The 19,570-nt window shown below is 46.3% G+C and overlaps 1 protein-coding gene across 1 annotated transcript; it reads left to right on the top strand.

Moving 5' to 3' along the window:
- The first annotated feature begins 3,231 nt into the window (after positions 1-3,231).
- LOC120842524 lies at positions 3,232-11,645 on the top strand. The gene is made up of 4 exons (XM_040213656.1): positions 3,232-3,283; positions 7,170-7,288; positions 7,380-7,499; positions 11,610-11,645. The coding sequence occupies exons 1-4, from the start codon at positions 3,232-3,234 to the stop codon at positions 11,643-11,645; spliced, it is 327 nt and encodes a 108-aa protein (XP_040069590.1).
- Positions 11,646-19,570: the final 7,925 nt, after the last annotated feature.

Raw genomic sequence — 19,570 nt, 5'->3', positions numbered from 1 at the left:
TGAACAAACCTGGATAAGAAAAAGCTTGATTTATCTTGATTTATGCAGAGAACGTCGGTATACACAGAACGTGTTACCGAGCCATTCATTGGGGTTTACAAAAGTAATTGCAGGGGTTGTGTGTGTGTGTTTTTTTTTTTTTTTTTGGTAGCATGTGATATTATTTTATGCTCTGTTATATTTTTAAAAAATGGTGGGCACGAAATGTGTTTCTTGGTTCTTCTCACAAAACCGTTCGAACGCTAACGCCGAACGCCATAACGCCTGCGATCGGCGTTGGTATTTGTACAGTTAGTAAAGTTCACCGCAGTAAAGAAAAGGCGAGCTAGCTTTGCGTTTACCCGCAACCGGGTGTGACAGCGAAGCTTACGATATGTACATGGCGCTGTGGTAGAATGCTATTTCTACACGTTATAGTGATTAACCTGCGTTCTTTATTAATGTTGTGTTAGTTTTGATATACAAAGTGTTCAGCGGTAAACAAAAACAAACATGGCCAAACTTCCGGATTAGTAGATTGCTTCTGGTTGACCATGGTTTTTGCATACTTTTGAGGACCCGCGATGGGGAGTAGCGCGTACTTTAAAAGTTTCAATGCCGAGGAAACACTTCGCACGTTCACAATTTTACTTACACTGGATTCACTCGGCTTCCTGATCCCCTTGATGAAAATAATTACCGATTACTCCTCAAAGAAATAACGAATGTCTCCAGGCATCGTGGGCGCATCTTACTCTACTACCTATTCCAGTCACCTTGCCCATATACAGGTAAACGAGTTAGGACATAAAAGTCGTTCAACTACTTCGTGAACGGAAAGCCTCGTCAATGGGCCCCCAAGAGCTGAAGATACGCACCAAGCTACCCTACGGGGGCGACGAGTCGAGTCTTGGCCCTAGCGAACAGTCTAACGAAAGTGTTTATTACGCTTTCCTCGATGCGACGCGAGTTTCTGTAATGTAATATTTTCTGATGCTTTGACTCGCTTGCCTAAAAATGTAAGTTTTCTTTCCAAGCGTTTTGTGTTACCTTGCTTTCTACGTGCTCCAATGGCCAGGTTGCCTGCCACCTGTCGCTATACGGGGAGATAGTCGGTCGAGTTGCATCAGCCTCTCGTTTCTTACGTAGCGCCATCTGTCAGTAGTATATCGAAGTAGTCGAGCACAGTCTTTCTAGCTGCGATCATCTAAACTCGGCGACCCTGGTGGCGTCACTCTTTTCATGGAAATTATAAAACTTCACTTTCGATTCTTTTTTTCGTGCTGGTGCGCATCGGCCACTCAAAAGCAAGGTACTGGCATTATTAGAGCGTAGCTCTCAAATATTTGCTCGCTAGCGATCCAAAAGCCGTCGAGCGATTACATATTGCGGGTCGCTAGACTGGTTCTTGTTGGACCAGTCATGCGCCCCTCTTTCGCCACGTCAACACGCTCCCGCCCAAACCCACGCGGAGAGAGAGCCGGGGCATGTGACTGAAGGGAGGTGGCTGATTGGTCCGGCGGTCACGTAGCTTCCACCGTAGTCTCAGCTTATTGGTGAACAGAGTGTAGATCAGCCAATGAGTGTGTGCTGCCACCCACCCATGAGGGAGCCCTGTTGTAGCCGGAACATTCGATTATATTTTTTTAATTAACCATAATATTTTTGCATCTCGATTTTGTGTCTACTGATTTACGTTATACGTCATCCCCCAAAATTAAGGTCTAAGTTAACAGTACGATAAACAACTTTCAACATACAATGAAAGTATTAAAAAAATAGCGTTGTCGGCATTGCGCATGCGCCGAACGCTACGTGCGATTTGCACGTTGCGTGTGCTATATTAGCGTATGCTATTTTTCAGTTGTTGCGTGCGAGCTCAGAGTCTTTGCGCTCCTTTAAGAAGGATTGGTGATGAAGAAGTTGGCTAAAAACAAGAATAGCACAGTTAAAAAATTGCGGCTCTGTCCTGACCGTGACTCCGGCCGCTTTGGCGGCGTCGAGAGCGCGACATAGGCAGCATCCTCGTGACTGCGCTTTAAGGCAGGCCGACATTGCACTATACGTGAGTTGCGCGTCTCAGACGGTTCGCAAGACTCGGCAAGGTGAGCAACGATCGCCGGCAAGTTGCTGCTTGCGACGCGAGAACGTTTCTCGGCGAAGGCGGCGAAAGTCAGTACACGATACCCCTCATTCATAGGCAACGCAAGCGGACACGATCGGTCTACCGCTCCCGTCGCATTCTTATATCTAAACAAATTTAATACGTTACTCTGAATCAAAGAGCTTGGATTTTTTTATTAAAATGATTTAGTGTATCTTGGTGGCGTTGCGACCGCGAGACACTTGGGCTTTTGCGTCGCAGTGGAGAAACTCTATTCTAAAACACTCTTGCGAAGAGTGTGCTAACCCAAGCGCTAAAGTTAGCTCTAGCCTACGCTAAAATTGCGTACGTTATTCTAAAACTACCTATTATAGAGTAGTCCCGGACTAAATATTATATTTTTAGGAAGGTGAAGGATAGAGAAAAAGGGGGGAGGGGGGTGGAGGGGTCGCGGTGTGCTACCGCCTCGGGTGCTGCGTACCTTAGTGACGGCGCTGGTTCCAAGTTCCAACGAATAAAGAAATCTCGGCCCATACATCGTCCACTTCGGTCCGCAGAACTGCTGCGAATGCGGAGTTTCCTTCCAGACGGGTTTACTCACTCGCGACGCGTTTTTTTCTCCTCTCTTTGACTTACACATTGCATAAGAAAGTTTTGGCAAAAGCTTCAAACTTGGTGTTGCCGCACCGTGAAACAACGTACTGAGTGCCGCTAGCAATACCTATGATTTAAAATAAAATACCTTACGGAATCGACCGAGATAATTATGCACAAATTTGACTGAAGCCAAGCTGAGCGGGCAATATTTTTTTTTTGGATCACGCTTAAACGCTTCTCTATTTTGGGCCAACAAGAGAGAGGAACGAAAAACGCGAAGACACCTTCGATGTTACCATAAACTGTTCAACGTGCAGCGACTGTACTAGAAACACTGATGCAACAGCCTACCCAACTGTGCTAACTTTGCAATTTGTTACACAGGTTCACGCATAGACACGCACACACACCGACACAAAACAATACCACCTGTACCAATGCTACCAATACTTTAAACGGAAATTGTAAATTATTGACCGAATATTTGTTTTTCTACTGATTTTCTTACTGTTGATATCGTTTTTCCCTCTTCAGAACGAGATACAGAGGATATGGCTCGACTCGCTTGCGTATTTCTGCTCTTTGTGCTGGCCTATCAGTGTGGTAAATACTTTATTTTTCTTCCTTTGTTTGGGTGTTCTTGGAAACATGTCAGCGTAGACAAAATTTATCTCGATTTTCACTTCGCACATTCCTTAAACACAAGTACGCGACTCTTCGCTTTTAGGGAGAAATACACTCCGTGGCCCTGTTTAAGAAATATATATCTAGAAATGTGTTTTTATTTTACGAAACGTTGCATGAAAAATAGACAAATTATACTTGATGGTATTGGCTCGTCGTGCGCAGTGTTGCGCTCAGCCGGTAGGGACGCGACAGTTGAATCTCCTGCCCATAGTCTGAACAGAAACCGCAATACAATGAGTACACCGGAGGGAAGAGAACGACGTTTGGCTGGGGTTATATAAAGAATCCTTCATAGAAGACAAGCAGTGCTACTGAATTTCGACGTAGTCCAAAGGCCTGTCCATACGGGACACATCAAATAGCATAAAGCAACACTTCACCGTCATATCAATTGAAAGTTACTGTTCGGCTGTCCGTTTTATAGCGCAGCTCTTAGGCGCTTGTTTCGTGCTTGAGCGACGGCGTCGGCGTCGGTTTGGGTGTAACCGCGCGTTGCATTATAGGACGTTTCCCATAATCACGTCACACGTGACGTCACGTGTAACGTCACGACGGTTACCCTTGTGAGGTTTTTAAGGGTTACCATCACGAGGCTTACAAGGCTTACCAGTGATCTCTATGTCTATACGCTGGATCGCGCTTGAACAGCTCCGCCTATAGACGGGAATACGGCTACGGTCGGCCATCTTGTTATAGAGTTATATTATCTCTAGCCATCATAGTAATATGGCGGACAACGCAATGGCGGCTGCGGCGGCAGGCTGCCACAAAATAGCCGTGGATCTAGTACACTGTACCGTGGGTGATATTTCGTGCCTGATTGAAGTTGTTCGACGAAGCAGATTCTTGAAACACGGCGTGAATGGTAGGCTCATCTTTGAGGACCCGGCAAAAGTTCTACCAAAGCGCAACACCGGGGGAAAGCAGCGCAGCACGCATTGACAGCAGACACCGTACCGGCGTCTGCTTTTGACGCTTCTTTCGATGCGAATTTCCATGCGTGCTGTGCTGCATTTCCTCGGTGCCGTGATTTCGTGAAACTTTCAGCGGCTCCTCAAAGATCCGGCTACCGTTCATGCCGGGTTTCAAAAATATGTTTTGTCAAACAATTTTAATCAAGCACGAATTATCACCCACGCTATTCTGATATCAGCCTGCCACCACAACTGCCACAACGCTGTGTGCCATGGATGGATGATACTGGCTGCAGCAGCTGTACCTTGGCTAGAGGTATAACTCTACCAAAAAGATTGCCGCCAGTGGGTTCATTCGCGGAGCGGGCAAACGCGATCCAGCAATAGACCGATCACACCAAGCGTTCGGCGCATGCGTTACGCCGCCATAACTTTAGTTCGCAGGAGACAAGCAGCAGTGCAAGACAAGGCTCGTGCTGTCTCGCGCTGACCACGCCCAGAGCTCCAGCGAGGTTGTCGCACATGCAGAAAGACTAAAGTTCGCTCGATTCATTGCGGCAGCGGTGGCGTGGCCAAACAGGCTGGTGAGATCGGTCTGTCGTTATAGAGATCAGTGAGGCTTAACCTCACTAGGGTCACAAGGGTCACGAGGGTTACACTCACAAGAGTCTCGGAGTGTTACCCTCACGAGGGTTACGAGGACTACCCTCACGAAGGCCACGAGGGTTACCCTCACGAAAGTCACGTAGGTTGCCTTCCCGAGGATCACGAGGGCTACCATCGTGACCCTCGTGAGGGTCACGAGGGTAATGTCACGACGTTACCGTCACGTGTGACGTCACGTATGACATAATTATAGGAAACGCGTAATGTATGACATCACGTGACGTTACGTGTGACGTCGCATGACGTTACGTGTGACGTCATGCGCAACGTTAATATTGCCGCTTAATTTGGCGGGGAAATTTTTCCCCCTAATCCTGGCGGAAAATGTTTCCGCGAAACTTACCCTTGTGACGTCACGTCTGACGGCACCTGTGACGTCGCACGCGACCAGGTGCTTGGCGACCTGTGTCCTGCCGGGGAGACTCCCTCTTTTTATTATGTTTCTGTCGGCGCGATAATAGCTTCGGTTGACTGAAAAGTGTCCCACTGTATACGTTCAGGAGAGTTCCGCGTCGTTAATGTGAGAAACACTTTGTGCGGCCGACCTATTTTTCCTACACCAAACAAGAAGTTCCCACGTAATTTGGGATCCCATGTTTACCGCAGACGTACCAGCCGACGCTGCCGACACTGGCTGGAAGCATGAGTATGGAATGCTCTCCACCAGGGATAGGTTGTAACATTATGGCGTTACCGCGACAGGCATCTTCCCCACTGTACTTGGCCAGAGACAAATAAGCATGTTTTCACCACTTGCGTAGTCGCGTGTACGTTCGTCACTCTTGTGTCTAAACTGTTTGAGATGTACACCCATTTCCAAAGGTGTACACACAATCGCTTTGAGAAACTGGTTGTGGTACTAGTACGCCGAGTCCTGTGGAAGTACAGATGTAGGGCCAAGATTCAGCGTCCCCGTTTGATACCCATGTTCCCAATACTTCCCATGTTGCACGAGTAGATATTGGACTACTGAGAGAATGAACTGTGGACTCTTGGAGAGCACGAATTCCTGCGACGATGGCAACATAGGTTTTTCATAGTGAGTAGAGCTGGGTCATACTAGGGACGCCCCGCATCCACGTTTAGATAAGCATAATGTAGAATCTCTCGGTGTGGCCTGCGCGCCAGTCAGTTTGTAAATATGTAAATGAACGTTTCTTACAGCAATTAAAATAAAGATTTGAGTGAGTTCTGAGTGTCGCCGCGACGACACAGCTACGTGCGTTGCCCTTTCAGTTACGAAGAGTCGCGAATTCATGTCTGGCGTGCCTAATTAAAATACTTGAATACATCCTTAGCTGGAAATTGTGATTGGAGGGTATTTGTTAAGCTCATTGCCTCCACTAAGAGAATATTTGTGGCTTGTGGTTGGTCACAAAAGCTGTCAATCATCACACCAAAGTCACTGAAACAATTTCAGCCAAAGGCGTTCCCTTATTTTCGCCCCATTCTCACCACATAATGACCAAGTTCTACATAAACGGCTCTGGTTCCGGATTGCTTTAAAAATACATATTCAGACTGCCGGCGAATACCGTGGTGTATTGAAATGAACGTAATCTCTTTGTAATGCACCATTGATTTAAAAATAAATTCGAGCAATGATCTCAAAACTTCAAGTAAAAAAAAAAAACAAAAAAAAAAACATGGTTGCATAACGATGGCGCACTTAGTACCGACGGATGTCCTCAGCATGTCGTCTGCTTTCTTTACCTGCTCGGCTGCATCTTTCACGCTGCTTCCGATGCATCCATCAATTCGCGCGCCAAAGCACCCCGCCACTCGACTCGGTCGTTTGCATCGCCGTCCACCGTTGACCCTGGGAAGTTTTTAGGCTCTATCCTTTACAGAAAGGGATATACGCCCTGCAATTTTACGAAATCAAATCCACGGGAGAAATAGGCCTTCGATGAAAGGTCTATATTGCTACGCGCAGTCGCCGATTTTTACGGCCGACTCTAGAACGAGGATAGAGTCAAAAAAAAAAAAAAAAAAAGCCGGAGACGACGGACGAAAAAGTGGATAGCAAGCAAGCCTTTTCGGCGTTTCAAACACGATATATTTGCTACCGTCGTCAAATACCTATGCAGATTGGAAATGTGCTTAGTATACCACTCGATTCAGCCGATAATGTTCTCACCCACTGATTATGATTGACTACCGTGGTTCTGAGGGGTAATTCTTATTAAATGCACAAGACAGCTTTACCATTGTTGTTCCAGCTGACGTGGTAAACGGTGCGGTGAAAGCGGAAGACCTTCCAAGCTTCGTGGGGAATAAAGGAGAATTCTTTGAAAAATTGAAGGAGCTTTGTTACCACCATCACTACACGAGAGATATTGTGAGTATAAAAAACAACAATTTAAGAAACACTAAACATTCGATTTCATATATTGTGTCCTTTGTAAGCTAAAGAACATTTTTCTTTCTAGCTTTCAGTTCACTTATCTCACTGCTCCGTTTTCTGCTACCTCGGTCCTGTCTTGAGACATGGTGGAGGGTCTTCTTTACTACAGCTAACAAACAGAGAACCATGCAGCAATGTTGGCGGGGTGAGTCAGAAGCCCAAACTTCATTTCTTTTATGCCCTACCATTAAATCCAGAATTTTAATCACGGCCATGAAACTTTGGGGTTCCATCTGGTCACCCTGAAGCGAAGTTCGTCTTAATGTCTATGTCGTATGCCACGGAAAGTGTAAAGTTAATTGGAACGAAAATAAACTCGGCGTCTTCATATCTTAGCTGAGACATGCACCATCATTTTTGTCAAGTACTACACGAAGCATGCCCCTCTTGCTATAGCGCATTTGTCGCTGCATGCGAATGCCTAAATTCCTACTAGAAACGGATATGCTTGATTTACCTTGATCCTACGGGTGAAGTCGGTATCCCAGAACACGTTGGATTTGCTAGCTTCCCCACACTTCTGCGGCTTTTTTGAAAACTTTCCGTGACATCAAATCACGCGAGACTGTCATGTGATATTGTCACGCGATTACTCACACTTTTCCAACTCTTGGCTTGCCGCCCTGCAAGAACCTGCAGTGCATTCCTATTGTAAATTGCCCTATACGGTCTGTCCTTTGCAATAATAACAAACAATGGCTCAAATAGCGCGTGGCAAAGTCGCCGGGCGGGAAGCCAGACGCCGAGAAAGACGGAACTGAGCTCCAATGTTCTTTCTTCCCAGCGCGTGAGAGATGAGGAGCCTTTCTTCACGTAGCACCTCTTATGAGTCTGTATTGTTGTGGCAAAATCAATAAACAAAAAAAAAAAAGTTGTAGCCACGTGACGGATTCGCTTTCAGAAGTCTCTTCTCGGCGCGATGGTTGAGTGTATATGGTTTGAAATGTTCGTGTCTTGGGTTCGATTCTCGTCAGGTGATGTTCGGGATTGCTTTCTCTCCTATCAACATTTCTTTGCATCTTTGTTGTCATTTCAGGAGATAATAATTATAAAAAAATAGGCGTTTTAATCTCAGGAGAAAGTTAATTTCTCCTGAATTTCGTCCATCATGTTTTTGTGGCGGTTTCGATAGCTTTTATTCCCGCCTTCTACGGTGATCCAAGCCCCTGAACAGATTCCGTGTAAACGTTTTAAAGCATGTGCTTAAAATAGCAATTACTCTCCTGCTGGGTTTGCCAAGCATTTTGAGGTACAGTTCGTCTCGCAGGGGTTTTACAAACATGAATTGCTTATATCCACATCTGTCTGAGGTTAGCGAGTGTAGATGGTATGTTTAAAGGTATTTTCGTCAAAACACGATGAAGAGTCAAATGATTGACTGCAGTGGGCCAAACGGAATGCCGGAGGGAAGTACGTGAAAATGCAACGTCCCAGAGCCCTTTTGCCGTCACATGCCTTTCGATCCTTTACCAAAATAACTCACGGAGTCATAGCATACATAAATATTCAAGTAATGTCAAAAGTTACTATAGAAGTAGAACCAAGGCAAGCGATTGAAAGGCTGAAAAGTGGGCACATCGGTTATTCAGCCCCACGTTCCGGTTGAAAGCATTTTTTTTTCCAAAATGCAAAAAAAAAGTAACTTTTTTTTTGGGGGGGGGGGGGGGAGGGTTGTTTTCAACGTTAGGAGGGTTTGTTGTTTGAGTGACTGTTATCATGGATTTGAAAGGAGGTCGTCTGGGTCAGTTTTGGTTGGTATGAAAGGAAAAGAGGTAGCATGTGTCATTGGTTCAGTTTGAGCTGTCGTTGATGGAGTGGAGAGGAGGTGTTTCGACCTTTGCAGAGGAGGGTTGTGGTGTATGTATAAGAGCGGAGGTGTTCAAATAAACTAGAAGCTGTGTTTGAGACTTGTTGTTGTTTTGTCCGTTTTTTTTATTTTTCCGTGTCTCCGGTTTACGATGGAAGTTCTTCACCATCTCGCCTGTGCTTTTACCCTTTCTCTGCAAGAAAAAACACGTTTCTTTGTGTTTTTTTTTTCTTTCTTCTTGTGTAAAACTGGTCAAGATATTAGAGGATAAAAAGTCAGCCATGCGCGTTACGTCATTTTTTTAACTATTTTTGTTCACGCTGCGCCCTTGCAAAGCTCGGCGAAAGACTCTGCACGCACCTCACCTGGCCACCCCACCGTGTCCTTCGCATCATTAAGTTCGTCTGCTATGGTCAGCGTAACCATTGCAACGAAGTGTCAGCTGAGTGAATTCACACATTAAGGTACAGTCTGAAGCCAGAAACAGCTGACACCATAATGCGAATACCGACTGCTGAATTTAACCTGGCAACGCTAGTTGAATTCGGACGCGTCGGTGCGGCGGTCGACGCTGGGAGCGGGAAGGGGTCGACTGGATAACCCCTGACGGTTCCAACGAGGCTTGGCGGAAGCTCGAACCTGTGATTACGTACTTTTAGAAGACTGCATTTTATACTCCGTTCGCAATTAAGGTGAGACTGTAGCCAAAAGTACAAGTGAGAGGTAGACCCCGCTCCTGGCTTTGATACATGCATTTATAGCGCGAGTGTTCCTTCTCCGGAAGAAGGCTTCAAAGCAGCGACCTCGAGCTCTCGTGGTTGTGGTATTGCCTACCGTCTCAGCTTAAGGGTGTACGGAATATAGAGGTACTACACTCTTATCGCAGGAGCTCATGCCCTTTCGTCGAAGCATTCCCGCTTTCCACAGCGTTCGATCTACTAAATCTCTATTTTACGGAATCTTATATTCCGTTCACCCTCAAGTTGACGCTAGAAGGTCCGCCCTCAGTGTGAGCTTTATGCCCTTGCTAAAGCAAGTATGAATGCGCAGGCCCGCGCAACCAAAGAACTGCGAAAGCCACCGAGCTTATGCTGAAGGCGGAGCTTCTCGTCTCCGCTTAAGGGTGAACAAATTATAGTTGATCGAACGCTAGAGCTCTGCTGGACCCGCTCTCGACTGTGTACGATCTGCTAAAACTCTCTAAGTAAAACGTACACCGCGGAAAGCAGCGGGCGCGGGCTTAATTCATACTATGAAGTGACGAGACGAGTTTCTTCTATAGCAAACAGAGCTCTAGAGTAAGGTCTCCTAAAGGCTCTGTTATACTCCGACGTCGAGCGTAGCAAACACTGCGTAGCGCAGAGCACACAGCTACTGATTGGCCACAGATATCGAGTTCCAGTTCGCCGGCTAATCAAAGGTCTACAATTTGGGCTACGCTGCGTGCGCTGAGCTCAACAACGGAGAATATCAGAGCCTTGAATTCCCTCATTTTTAATTTCTTTTTTTTTTTTTCGGAGTGGAGCGAAACGAAACGATTGGTGAACGTGCGTAAGGCGGTCTGCTTGAAGGTCTAGTTTAAGACCCTAGGCTTTGCTTGAGCATCTGTTTATAGGGCAACGGTCGGAAATTCATAGTATCATGATACCAGGAATACATCCGAATATGTATTTTAATGAAGACATAGAAAATAGAGATGGACACATTGTACCGCGACGCAGAAATACAAATATAAAACGTAGTAGAAGAATACTCTCCAAATTGATATGTATCAGGAAACTGTCCAACCTTAAACTTACGAGTTGCTAGCCCGCAAAAATTAGGAGACAACTGCATATGGTACGGATTCGGTGACGTGACAGAAATCTTAACCTCGCCCGCATTGAAATAAATTTAGCATTAAAAAGGTGCATTCGCATCATGGGTAAGCAATTAACCTATGGGCGACTGCTCGAATTAGCAGATTAGAGCTTCTTTTATAAACAATGTACGCTCAGAACGATTCCAAGACATAACACGATAATTGCCAAAAAGGAAGTAGGATTTTCCGGAAGAAAGACGGTAGGTTAGACTTAGAGGAAGACTTGGCCGATTGTAATAGTAGGAGCAAATTAAACTTAAGAAATTTAGCGGATATTTTGGCAGGCAGACGATTTGGACCACGCAATTGGCGTAAAGCCAGCGATGCCCGAGTTGTCTTAGTACGCCTAAAAATATCAATAATATATTAAAGGAGTGGCTCGTTCTGCATCGAATAATTCAGCAAAAAATGAACATGAAATACAGAGATCAAACCTCCCCATGAGAGGATATAAATTATGCACAAACAAAAAAAGTAAGAAGCTAAGCATTACATTTGTCTGTCCAGCTTAGAATTAAAGCCGGTCATTGTGAACATAAACGTGAATAATTAAGTTGTGCAAGTTAAATCGATGCATTGTTTTTCAGATATGCATCCGAGGAGTATGCGCCTACGAGTCATGAAGCAGTCAAGTATCCAGGCCGATGCCAAATACTTCAACGAAAAACTCGGTTTTTGTAATATGATAAAAAAACAGAACTGTAGCCAATAAAGATTTTCTTACAATTTCTTACAAAACGAGGTGATAATTATCATGCCATGCATCATTTTTAATGTGATAGCATTCTGTAGCTACGTCATCCGGTTTTCGCGATACGATCTTTGATCTTGAAGCGCTGTGCCTATGAGCGGCGCGCGCGTGAGCCGCCATATGCGGAGGCGCCTCGTGGCGGCGCTGCTTTCCGCATAGGCAGCACATCCGTATTCGCAGGCGCTGCGCGTCGTTCTACAGGTCGTCCTCGAGGTCGTCCTTGAGATCGGCCCAGAGGTCGTCCCAGAGGTCGTTTCAGTCATCGTCCTTGAGACCGCCCGAGAGGTTGTCCTAGATGTCGTACTAGACGTCGTCCTTGACGCCGTGCTAGACGTTGTCCTTGATGTCGTCCTAGACGGCGTCCTTCAGGTGGTCTTAAAGGTCGTCCTTGAGATCGCCCTAGAGGTTCTCCACGACGTCTTCCTGGACGTCGTTCTACAGGACAACGTCGAGGATGACAAGCCTAGACAAGCGGTAGTATGCACACATTCACATTTTCACCCAAGCTAAGAGGCAATTATCGGTTTCAGTTGTGCTAGCTGGTGCATGGTGTACGATGGTGGTGAAACAGCTTAAACTAGAGCCACTAAATGAGCAGCGCTTAGAGTATCGGCACTCCCTTCCCCGACCACTCTACCTCTGCATTGATGAGGCCGCCACAATCTTGGTGCTTGTGCACAGCAGACGCAACTGCCGATTTTCGTGATTGAAAAGTGCGGCTTCCTTAGCATTACATTCGGTGTGAGGAAGCTCCTGTAATATTTCTTTGCTTTGTCACGAGCTGTTAAAACATTTGAGGAGGACAGAAATACGTTTTCTGGGATTTCAGACAAAGCTTTAGAAAATTGGCAGCCATGATTTTAAGCCACAATATGGACAAGTACCCTTACTCTGAAGCGTAGTTTTTGGTGGCACTAGATTCAACATTAAAGGATTACAGATAGACAGGACAAGGCACACGAGGTTGCAGTGATGGTCGGCAAACAGCTTGATCATTAAGCGATCACACAGAGACGAAAGCTTAAACCTTGTTGTCGGCTTGCCTTGCTGCATACCCGACCCGGAGGAATAACACAGAGCCAACGGTTTCAACAACAAGCAACTACATCTAATGGGAGATGGACGAGACGATTAACATGGTTACCAGAGGCGCCTGAGTCCAGGCAGCGATTCCCCGTGCGCCGTCTGTGATCTGCCTTATCAAGGCGGCGCATCCGATGCGCGCATGGCTTGCGTGACGTCGCCGCACGCGAGATAAGTTCGGCACCTTTGCCTCGCAGACGGGCAACTGGGCTGGGAAGCAGCCAGGGTGCCGACAACCTTTACACAAAGGCGAAGCAATCGCTCAATTTCCAAGTGGCGCACTGCAGTCACGCTGACGTCAATGATTCAATCCTAAACCAGCCGTAAAATAAAGTGTTCAGTCAAAATTTGCATTGTTGTATTCACAGTGAGCTGCGTCGTGAGCCTCATGACAAATGCTACTGCAATTCATAGACAACCAACAATTGTGGTTTTCGCAGCCACTTTTTGTACACCTTAGAAACAATGACGTGTCGTGATGTTTCGGATGGGGGGGGGGGGGGGCGTTTTTATAGAGTCCAAGAGTAGGTACGCAAAACGATGAGGTAGAAGCAAGTTCAAACTGACCGACGCGAGCAAGCTAGCCAGCCGAACGGTGCAGTCTGCCAATACCGGAATTACCCTGATTAAGAGCCATGTATACAGAAAGTTTGGTCAATGGAAGGCGCGGGAAGAGCCAGGGCGTGCAAGAGACGTAGAAAGTGGGCTTGACATGCTCTCTTGGCCAACAAGAAGCTTAAAAGAATATCTTAGCGGCGGTGTAGGGAGAATCTGTTTCAATCAAATGTATATATTGGTATATGGTGTTAATAAGCACGTAAAGGTGGTAGCCCTCCATGGTTGAGAATAGAGAGCTCGTGATGTTTCGATCATGATCATGCAGAAAGATGTAAGAAAGAAATGTGCCGCTCGACTCTGTTTTGCTCAGACAGAGTGCGACCACTTGGACGGCCGCTTGGACGGCAAATTCCCGGCCCTCGGCGCTTGGCGTACGGATTATGTCGATCGTTCCGCTAGCAGCACTCTTCCACCGGGATTTTTAATGACCGTGATTGAAACATCACGTGCACCATATTTTCAGTCACCGAGAGTTACTCCGGCGGACTTATTAGGCTTGCTTTTCGCGACCACCGCCACGGTATTCTTTCCGGCCTCTAGATGGCCACATTCCAGTTTGTAAAGACGCCCTGGGACACGCCCAGCCCGCTTTCGGCCAATGCGCCTCCTCATTTGTCTCCGATACTTCCCAACGAATGGCCAAACTCTCTGCATATACTGCTCTGCCCGATCGTAAATGCAGTAGTTGTTTCTATATGTACTATATGCTTATTCGTAACGACTACGATTACTCCATGGCCTTAGATATACAACAAACTGGCGACGAGGTGTCAAACTAGTGCACAAAATTTAAGGGCGAAAACGAGCTGGTGTACATTGCACATGGTTGAAAAAATCTCGAGACTGCGGGTAAACGACACAACACTAAAAAGTCTGTTGAGAGTTTTTAGTGTTGTGTCGTTTACCCACGGTCTCCAGGTTTTTTCAACCATGTGTCAAAATTGATCAGATCTATCAAGGCTTCTTTCTTTCTCCCTGCGTTTTTGGCGTATTTACCACACAGTTAAATTTTTAATACCCTTATTCGTGCAAATGGTTCCTCCTCTGGCTATCGCCTTTATTCGTGTAGGGGTTTTAGCCGCCGGAGGTGAATAAAACCGAGTAACTGCTAACGCCCTAAAAACAATATGGCGGCCATCAGCATGCTACAGGCGATATAATTAAAACGCTTGGCGATCCGTACGCGGCTTCTAGCCGGAGCGAGAGCATACGGCTCGCACGCGCATTTGGTGTCTACTGTAGGCGCAAAAAACTTTCCAAAGATCTCTATTTCAAAGCGCCAGCACCGCAAGTAATACGAGTAAGGCCGAAACCGCTGGAGGCTGAGCAGCCAAGATTGTCGCCGGAGCCTCGCTAGGCCTGCTTAATGCCGGTCGGATTTTCATGGCATAAGAAGCGTTTATAAAAAAAGTGATAGCTTTACAAACACTGGCATGCTGTCTTTATTGAACACAACGCCCACTTTCCGTAAGCGACAACGAATCGCTCCGACACCCTCTGTCGACAGCGGCTAGGAGGTATCGCACTCGCGCTTCGTGTGGCTCTCGATCAACTAATGCCCGTGCGCGTATTTCGAAATCCTACCCATTACAGGGGGGTGGAGCTAAGGAAAAAACAAAAAGAAACAAAACAAATGCATGTCAGCTCCCATTGGTCCAGGTGACTATAACGTCACTGGCTGTTTCCTTTAGCGGCAGCAGCCCCTTTCTATTTATGTTTTGTTTTAATTACAAATTTGCTGTAATAGGCACTTGCGCGGGGTGCAAGAATGGTTAAAATAGTTGGCGATGCATTTAATTAGGAACAAAACTCGTTGCGCTAGCGTTAAATAACGTCCAAAGATGCGATTGCACTGCCCAGACGACACGGACCGACGTGTTTACGCTGATGTGCGCGCGGGTTTTATCTCGCACACTTCCAAAGGTTTGTGGTTTCTAGTTCATGTCATTGTGTTTTTATAGTCTTGAGCATCTCCGTGCAATGAAAGACGTCGTACTCAAGAATGCCAGTGCCAGTTTGATGTAGGCGATACTGTTTGTATTGTACGCCGAACTAGTGAAGCCTTTAAGCCTAGCTGGAGAAAAGACGATAGACTTGTTTGCATTTATAACGTTAAATGTCGTGTTCGAAAGGTACGCACAATGCCAGACCAACTGAACCAGTCCCACAAAAACAGTTGTTTAGACTGGTGCTGGGCAGCGAGTAGCGCACATCCGGGAAACTGCCTATGATAGCAGCCAACCTCGCTCAACTCCGAGACATATCTGAAGGGTTCCACACCGCGGGAGACTGCAACACCAAATTTGACTGGCAGGAGTACCGCGGAGTCGCACAGGTTCGCTTGCGAAGGACCTTAACACGGTTATATGCGAAATATAAGATAGTCACACCTTAGGGACGCTTATCGAAGCTTTGTCATGCACTTGTAAAGAATCACAAAATCTGCAACTCAAACTTTGTTTCTAAAATAATGCGGGTTGACTCAATACCTCCTCAAACTGTGCAACCTCGTTTGAATATTTCAACCAACCTAGGCCTTACCTAGGCCTTCACAGTCATGACGCAGTCTCTCAAAATGAACAATGTCGTCCAGTCACCGTATCAAATGAAAAAAAAAAAGAGTTTGCTGGACCGTTGTAGGATTAAAGAAAGTGTATTTAGAAATCGGTAAAAATATATACAAATGTGCAAATGAACTTGAATCCTACTCAGTTTCTATAAACTTATTTTCCGGGTCTTGTCACCCTCCCGAAGCTCTGGCGAAGTTCTTCATCTGCTTGGTCATCGAATCCAGGTGCTGGATTCAACGTCTTGCGGGCACCGACCAATCTTAAAATGGCCATGCCTCAGGCACCTGCCAGAAGTGAAAATAGTTGGGTGGGTCCCTTCAAGTCACTGCCAAGAGTTGCTCCTGCGGGTGAATTATCATTCCAGCTTTTCGTCTTCAGGTGCCCTGGGCCGCTGCCGAGAATTCCCGCAAGGGCCTCGGGTCATTACAGAGTTTGTCTGGTAGTCGCTCAAACACTCATCTGGATGATCGTCGGAGTCGACTTGCACGGAACACGCCAGACTCGGTTGTTCAACCCTTGCGACTAGCTGCTCGCTCCCGGTTGGTTCGCCCTTCCTCTTCCTGGCTGGATCCCCTTCGCCAGAAATTAGTTTCACTATATTTCTCATCTGCCATGTTGTGCAATATGTACACAGTTATCAGTCACATCACTTTGTAGCCCTAAAATAATTATGTTGTGTGTGTGTGTGTGTTTAGGCAGCCAGAATTCAGGCTCAGCGGGCATCAAGTGTCTCAGCTGTAGGTGAGAAATGTAGCCAGTGCAGTACCCCTGCTAGCCTAGGGTCTTTAACGTCCACTAACATCCGAACCAACACGATATATTTTCCTGCACAACCATATGGTACAGCCTACAATCTCCCCATTTTAACTATGTCTTTAATTAAATATAAACTTTAACCAGTATATTTTTCAGTAACGCTAGAACATGCAATCTTTCCTAGCTACCAAGGCTTTCCACCTTCGGTATTGCAGCTTGGGGCTCATACAGCAAAAGCTTCTGCCACACGCAGTTTTAGCTTGTCTTAATAATTGGGGTTGGGGGGATATTTATAGAGCATATAGTTGGTCAGCCATTTCAAAGTTGCCACGAGTAACTCGCTGTAGATGAGCAATTTAGTCAATGCAGTACAACCGCTAGCCTGGGGTGTTTAACGTGCAGAAGTGATATACAACCGCACGCCAGTACGGTGCTCATCCAGATTGAAACGAGCAGGGGTGGCGATTGAGCCCAGGATCCCTGGGTTCTGCAGCGCGAGCTTTCGCTCCACGTGCTCCGAGCTGGTGTGAAACGACTGGCGTTCTCACGAAGCTCTCTAGAAAAGTTCAAGCCTCGAAAATCAAAAGATCAGTTCATTAGTGTAGAGTGCGAGCCAAATGAACGCAAAAATACTGTCAACAAGTTGATCCCTCTAAGACATTTACAGCATTTATGTCTCAAATCGCCAGATCTGAAACTGGAAAAGCCTGCGAGATAAATTTTCTCTGTTTATTTTTCAACATCACGCATCGTCGCAACGGTTTACGTATTTCGCGGCTCTGTTGGCCTATCAGGCGCCAAAAAGGTTACGATGCTGCGCGAGAGATGCGCCAAGCACTGAAAGGGCTCCGCAGGCCTTTGCAAAGTCTCAACGACAAAGCAGCCTCTTGTAACACCAGTGAGTTAACGGTGCTCGAAATTCCCACGCTCATATTTCAGCAGAGCGATCGCGGTCGGCCAGATCGAGGCCCAGTCGGTTCTCATGCCGCGTTGGGTACGCCGTTGCTGTCTTGTACCGACATTTGAACCAGCTCGCTCAAGGCTGCATGTGGGCCAAATATACGAGCCTATAGCGCGATATAGTGTCGTTACGACGTGTAAAAATTAGTTCTCACCTTGACAGAAACGCAAGCAGCGGCGCTATGTCCGTCGAGGCCCACGTCGAGAACGACGAAATATACATTAAAAATTATTTTTAACACCCGAAACAAATCTTTAATGCTTAATCGTGAATTTTGCGCCACCTTAGGGACGTCCTATTATCTCACTGTTCTGCAAATTCCACAAATACGCAGACGCTATTGCAGATATATTTCTTTTTTTATTACTCTGCAATACGATAAGTCGTTAGCACTTTCGAGCCCTGAACCCCTCCATTTGTTGTCATCGTTCTGTTAGATTCACGTTTTTTTTTTTATCTTCAGCTTTGAGAATCTTTACATCCGTGTTACATTAATAAATACATGGTTTAAGAAATGGTATAATTTTTGTTACATGCACACAATTTTCGCGAAACAAAAAATATGTTATCAGCGTGCTGCGAAATATACGGCACGGCCTATTTCTGAGTAATATTTCTTTCTTCGTAATTTCAGTTTATTTGGGGATATCGTGTGCAGAAAGAAGACGGGGCTATGTTTGCATTTTAGTTCAGGTGTGGGTTTTACGGCGTAAAACATAGGGTCGTCATACCTCTCATTTTTGTTTAACATTTGGGAAGTGCAGTTACTTTGGGACTCAAAAAACTGTCTCGGCGAGAACTTTTCTTGACAATGTAGTGGAAAGGAGGAGAGTCTGCGCACAGCTTTATTCAACGCTCACAAAGGGAGAGGGAGCGCGGGCTGTGCCTTCCACTGCACTGCCAAGAAAAGTTGTCGCCGAGTAGCCTGCGTGCTGCTGTCCTGTTCACTCGGTATTGACAGCAGAGTAGGCACCATGCGTATTTTAGGCCATGCGTGTCTCCGGTTGCGGTCACGTGACTATAGTCTCCAAGTGGGTTACAAGGCAGAGCACGACACCTACCTGAAGGGCACTGCTTGGTAGACTATTCACATAGCATTCACTGCACTATCAACTTTGGGACGAATTTACAAAAGTATTCACAAACAAATCCTCTCGCTATGCTCATTGTTCGGATGACCCTCGAAGATGAGCCTTTTGTGGGCGCACCCGCCTGGGGATCCTGAAGAAGCAGGATGCAGGCGAAATGCTGGAGGGAGGGGAATGTTTCCTTCTCACCTCTCCAGCAACCCCTCTGCTTCCCCCTACCAACACTCCTTTCCCTAGCCCTGACTGAACTGTTAGCTGCGGCCTGTGTGGCTCAGTGTTTGAAAAGTCCTAGACGTATGTCGGCAACAAGCGATCTCTCAAGTCCGCTAATTTTTTGGTAAGTGCACTGTAACCGCTTGTTGGCAAAGAGTGACCGCTGTTCTCCGGGTACTCTTCCACATTATCTCTAGAATTACGCAGTGTCTTTTCTCCCGGCAGCCGAGGCAATAATTTTTCCGAAATTATACTGAGAGTCACCTCCCATTAGCTGCCTGATATCATGCAACGCCCGGTAGAATACTAACTTTCTTGTTCTCCCACCTGTTCGTGGAAACACGTTTCTTAGAAAACTTTTCATGGACACACGTTTCACGGTCGCGTTTCGTCGACACTAACATATCACCGACACTCGCTACGCGAATCGCACGCTACGGGGAACTTTTTTCGCGAAAGTGGATATTCTGCCGGCAGCCCGGAAACGAATGCCGGCAGTGTTCCCCTA

Source organism: Ixodes scapularis, unplaced genomic scaffold, assembly GCF_016920785.2.
Source record: "Ixodes scapularis isolate PalLabHiFi unplaced genomic scaffold, ASM1692078v2 PGA_scaffold8__174_contigs__length_109621045, whole genome shotgun sequence".
In the NCBI taxonomy this organism is placed as follows: Eukaryota; Metazoa; Arthropoda; class Arachnida; order Ixodida; family Ixodidae; genus Ixodes; species Ixodes scapularis.
Note: the sequence above shows the minus strand (reverse complement) of the source record. Positions and strands in the feature narration are given on the sequence as shown.

What these genes read in the sequence shown, in the direction of transcription:
- LOC120842524 (XM_040213656.1), top strand. Translation starts at nt 3,232, where the DNA reads ATGGCTCGACTCGCTTGCGTATTTCTGCTCTTTGTGCTGGCCTATCAG. An exon ending in TGTGCTGGCCTATCAGTGTG is followed by an intron (nt 3,284 to 7,169) that starts GTAAATACTTTA and finishes TTGTTGTTCCAG; the next exon opens with CTGACGTGGTAAACGGTGCG. An exon ending in ATCACTACACGAGAGATATT is followed by an intron (nt 7,289 to 7,379) that starts GTGAGTATAAAA and finishes TTTTCTTTCTAG; the next exon opens with CTTTCAGTTCACTTATCTCA.